This window comes from Penaeus japonicus, unplaced genomic scaffold (assembly GCF_977035675.1).
Source record: "Penaeus japonicus unplaced genomic scaffold, GWHDUDI00000001_assembly GWHDUDI00000012, whole genome shotgun sequence".
NCBI lineage: Eukaryota > Metazoa > Arthropoda > Malacostraca > Decapoda > Penaeidae > Penaeus > Penaeus japonicus.
The window spans coordinates 32113374-32118373 of record NW_028234414.1 but is presented as its reverse complement, the minus strand read 5'-3'; the positions used below and the strand labels follow the sequence as shown (position 1 = coordinate 32118373).

Sequence of the window (5000 nt, the reverse complement as noted above, 5' to 3'; positions counted from 1 at the left end):
AGCGTCTTCAAATAGTCCAGTCCAACCTTTTGAAGGATATTCCAACGAATCTTTATTGATAATATTTCCAACCAGAGGATGTGTCAAATCAGTTTTCTGCTACTTTGAGACTGTGTTGAAATTATTTTACATGTTAACCGTTTCCTTGATAAGATTTAAATGAGACTATTTTGTTTTGCTGTATACATGTGTACATACAATTCATATCTTTTTCTGCTCTTTTCAGGTGATATCCTAATCATTGATGCACCATACGTAACCATGATGAATGCAGATGCTATGGGGACCCACTGCTATAACTGCTTTAATTACTGTCCTTGTCCAATACCATGTAGCTCTTGTGCTAAGGTAATTTCAATTTAGTATTTTCAAGTTTTCTTTTACTTGTTTCCTTGATATATGGAATATCTGTCACTTTCTATGATGAAATATCCAAATGTTTATGTTGGTTTGTGTCAGGGATAGCCTTTTGATCATTAATAGCATATTAAAAAAGTATCTGGAAATATATGACACTGATGTATACAACCCAAAATAAAATAAAATTCAATAGCATTCAACTTAAAATCTAACTGAAAAGAAACACTCAAAATGTAAATCATCTACCATAGTATTCGTTTTTTTCTTCTGGCAGGTGTCTTATTGTAGTGACTCCTGCTACACAGCATCATGGGCCCAACAGCATAACACGGAATGCAAGGTTCTTAACCATCTTACAGACCCTGAAATAGGAAAAGTGGCTTTACTTGTTTTCAGGTCAGTATTTGCCAAGGTTTGAAGACTATTGATTTTACCTTTAATTAATTTGAATTAATATTAAGATACTGTTGCAAGAGTTTTTAGAAATTTGAAAATAGTCAATCGTTTAGATAAAGGAGGTATGGGATCTTTTAGAAAAGTCCCTTGAAACAAAAGATCCCTGAAAGTTTCGTTCGAATTATTTACTGTTTAATTATATATCACAAAAAAGAAGAAGAAAAAAAAAAAGCTTTTTGCTCATTTGAGCGAATCAAATCTTAACAAAAACTGGTAGCATTTCCTGATTTCCTTATCATAAGAGGTATTTCCTTAACAGTGTCTAATCTTACTGTCCTATAAAAGGGGATCAACAATTTTAGTTTATTTCGAGTGCTGAAATGAGAGACTGTTTCTATATCTTTTGATTTTGTGAGACATTGTTATTCCTGTGAGTTAAATATCCATAGTGTAGCCTTATTATTTCATGTAAGTTGTATAAAGAGAACAGATATGTGTTGTTTATCCCATTCATTTGACTTACATATATTCATTTAATTTACAGAGCACTTGTCATGGTGTCCTGGTCTAAACTCCAGAAGATGAAGGAGAAACTAATGACAGTTATAGACGAAGAAAAATGTGAAGCTCCAGATGTAGCGGGTGAAGAATCCTTGCCGGACAATGAGTCGGAACAAAAACCCATGAGTTGGGAAGGAAAATATCAGGCCAAGGACTATATGACTGTCTTTCACCTTATAACAAATTCCAACAAGAGATCTTTTGGTGATCTCTTCAAGAGATGCATTACTGCTCTTTATATATGTCAATGCCTTAAGTTAGGGGGCTTTTTTGGAAAGGAAGAACCTCAGGAGGAAGATGTATTGTTTGTGGCTGCCTTGGCACTGAGACATTTGCAAGGTGCTTCGTGTAATGCATATGAGATCTCAGAGTATGATACCACTGCACACACTATTAATGAAGTGGGTGGAGCATTCTATACAACAGTCTCGCTCACTAACCACTCGTGTAAATCAAATGCTATTCGTTACAGTGTTGGCGATAAGTGTGTACTGCGTGCCATAAGGTTTATTCCAAAAGGCTCTGAAGTGTTTGATAATTACGGGTTTCAGTATTACTCCAATCCTGTAGTAGAACGTCAGGAGGTTCTCCTAAATCAGTATAAATTCAAATGTTTATGTGAGGCTTGTACACATAATTGGCCATTGTATCCCCATCACCAGATGGAAACACTCATACTCCGTTGTCCAGCACCAAAATGTCAACAGTCATTCTGCTATTCCACATCAATTCGCTCTAAGTGCAACTTGTGTGGCAATGTACAAGAATACACAAAACTAGTGAAAGAGGTGGATGCACAACTGACTTTTCATAAAGACTGTCTGGGTGCCATAAAGAAGGGTAATACATCAGCAGCCTTAGCAGGACTGCTATGTCACCAAATTTTCCTTGATCACCATGTTGTTGAACCAGTCAAACATTACACTGATGTGGTAGAACTAATTAGAAATTGCTATTCTCAACTAGGTAATGTTTACAACCCTCATGAAGCTACACCAATAGTTGAGGCTCCAAAGGCTCAGGGGCAAAAACTCAAAGCTAAGAAGAATAAATATGTAAGTCCACGCTGAATAAATAATAAAGTAATAGCTGTTAAGGTGGCAGAAAAATCTTCATAGATTGGCAAATGTATTTCAGGTTCCATACAAAGTGAAATGAGATTTTGATAATATTTATATATTATATCATGGCAAGAAAAGAACCATACTAATTGTTATACGTCGACTGAAGTACTACAACACACTTTTATATCAGGATGTCAAGTTCTGTTCCTTCATTCTACATTCTGTAACAAACAGTATAAATGGTGAACAACACATCTGCATTATTTTTATCCATACAAAATACAGGTATATTCCTATTATTTTTATCCATACAAAATACAGGTATATTCCTATCTAAATAAAAGGTATAGCGGGTATAACCTTCAGAAAATGACATCATGGCATTTAGGTAATACTAATCCTCTATAATACATGGGTATACACAAGGTAACTTGATTAACATTTCAACAAAGATACCTAATTCTAAAATTTTCTCCTTATGTAAACTAACTGTGGTATTTTACCTCACACATATAGATTTGATTTATCCATATGGAAAGTTGTCACCGATCAGTTGAGAGGCAGACTAAGTCTACTCAAAATATAAAGCTGTCCAATATTCAAAACTTCATAATTACCATTAACCCTATGACGACGGTGAATGCAATATTGCAATCGCCCGGCATTGGGGTCTTCACGTAGTGAGTGCCCCGTCGGGAAAGGGTTAAGTAATGATATATCCATAACATTTGAATCTTCTTCTTCCTGAATCATTCCACAAAGAAGATATCAAATCCTCTAGACATCCAAAAAGTCTCTCAAACAAAAATAGATAATACACTATGAATAAAGCCAAAGCCTTTTTATCACATTGGAAACGTTTTCCACTATGTAACTGATGACATGTGAACGTATTCTATTACCTTACAATACAAAAGCTGGAAACTTTGCATTTTTGGGTTTGGTAATATCTGACAAGAAGTGAATATTACCCGCCAGACCCTCAAACAATGACATTGGTCTGTCTGGGATGCGGCATCCATGCTTTCCGTAATCTTGACACCAGCGTCCAAACTGTGCTGCTTTATACAACATCTCCGAATCCCCAATTACCTACAAAGAGATGATACAGATAACAAGAATTCATAAATATACTAAATGTCTCCCTAAACAAGAAGTGTATAATATCTTTTCCCATAAAACAACAACAGATAATATAACATGAATTACAAATAAATCCAGTTTACAAAAAGGTAGCCTTACCTGGTAGAGGTACAGTAGTGCATAACCGTTTCCTGCAGAGCCATGACACAGACCATAACCCTTTTTTAACAGTCCTCTTTCCCAAACACTTTCACCAGCCTTCAGTGCATGTTCTAGGTAACTTTTTTCATTGAAGACCTGAGATTTAGAATAAATAAAAAAACACTCTTAATTTGATGAACCTCTCTCAGAACTTCTTTAATGATTCTTTTTATGAGTCTAGAAAAGAACTTTTCTACTACACAATCACACACACACACACACACACACACATACTTCAATCAACTCTGTAAGTTTCCTCAGTCAAGTTAAATAAGTAAGGCTTCTCAGTTTACTAATATGTATACATTTTTTTCTTTTGAAATTGAAACAATATATGCATGACTGATCTTAGCCCTTTCTCATTATGAACCAAATGAGGAGTACAGAGAAAGACATCTCCAAAAACTTTAATTTTAGATTCTTGTCTAATAATCTTATCTGAGGGAATGACATGGTTGAAAAAAAAAAAACAATAACAATATTTATACCATATATAGAAAATAAAGTCAGCAAGGGCAATTTAAAAGGAAGATATGTTTTAATGAAGACGATAAAAAACAACTATATACTTCATTATGATTGATGATATGAGAGCAATCAGTTGCACCCACATCACTATACAAGTTATCCTTTGCAGAGCCTGCAATTAATAGGAATAAGCAAAAGATGTAAAACCAATATAAACATTACCTGATAAGCTTTTGCAAACAGAAACACAGCGCCAGGAGCACCGTGGCACCAATGTATGAGTCGATCAGATACATTACTGAGGGAAGATGGTAAATTGCCAGATGGATATTGCAGTTTAGCAACATAGTCAATTGTTGGTTTTACCAATTCATTCAGCTCTGTAGATGTAAGGTGATCCTTTGCCTTGAATAAAAAAAACTTGATTAACCAGAAACGGGGAAAAAAAAAAAAAAAAAAAAAAAAAAAAAAAAAATATATATATATATATATATATATATATACATACATATATATATATATATATATATATATATATATATATATATATATATATGTATGTATACTAGAATTAAAGCTTGAATAGCCAAACACACACTCAAAATAAATATAGAAATAAACTAATGCACAAAATCACAAGTAACTTTGTCAGAACTGTTACGGTATTTCAGATGTTCCTTACTTGTAGGAGCATGAAGAGAATCCCTATTATGCCATGAGCTGCTCCAATATAGTGCTTCTCATGCCATTGGTACATTAGAGGAACAGACCTCTTTTCTTTGGCAGACAAAGCACGGCCAGAGTCTAAAATTGCGGACACTACAGACCTTACTAGCGAGTCATCTATTTCAGCCTTTCCAATCTGCA

The 5000-nt window shown here is 34.3% G+C and overlaps 3 protein-coding genes across 9 annotated transcripts in view; 1 reads left to right on the top strand and 2 right to left on the bottom strand.

Moving 5' to 3' along the window:
• LOC122257036 (echinoderm microtubule-associated protein-like 6) overlaps positions 1 to 747 on the bottom strand; it is a 52405-nt gene extending 51658 nt beyond the window's left edge. For all 3 annotated transcript variants that reach the window (XR_015191465.1, XM_086542672.1, XM_086542673.1), the window contains exon 1: positions 607 to 747. Coding sequence is in view for 2 of the 3 variants with exons in the window: in XM_086542672.1 (XP_086398798.1) it covers positions 607 to 671 (65 nt within the window). In the remaining variant the exon portion in view is untranslated. The remainder of the gene's footprint in view (positions 1 to 606) is intronic.
• Positions 1 to 2633, top strand: part of LOC122257040 (uncharacterized) — a 12296-nt gene extending 9663 nt beyond the window's left edge. For both annotated transcript variants that reach the window (XM_043022072.2, XM_086542675.1), the window contains exons 4-6: positions 227 to 348; positions 635 to 756; positions 1301 to 2633. In XM_043022072.2, the coding sequence (XP_042878006.2) occupies positions 227 to 348; positions 635 to 756; positions 1301 to 2387 (1331 nt within the window). In that variant the 3' untranslated portion in view covers positions 2388 to 2633. The remainder of the gene's footprint in view (positions 1 to 226; positions 349 to 634; positions 757 to 1300) is intronic.
• Positions 2634 to 3090: 457 nt separating this feature from the next.
• The window catches only part of LOC122257042 (lanC-like protein 2), an 8399-nt gene continuing 6489 nt past the window's right edge, over positions 3091 to 5000 (bottom strand). For all 4 annotated transcript variants that reach the window (XM_043022076.2, XM_086542679.1, XM_043022075.2 and 1 more), the window contains exons 6-9: positions 4816 to 4995; positions 4356 to 4538; positions 3624 to 3761; positions 3091 to 3473 (exon numbers count right to left, since the gene is read on the bottom strand). In XM_043022076.2, the coding sequence (XP_042878010.2) occupies positions 3285 to 3473; positions 3624 to 3761; positions 4356 to 4538; positions 4816 to 4995 (690 nt within the window). In that variant the 3' untranslated portion in view covers positions 3091 to 3284. The remainder of the gene's footprint in view (positions 3474 to 3623; positions 3762 to 4355; positions 4539 to 4815; positions 4996 to 5000) is intronic.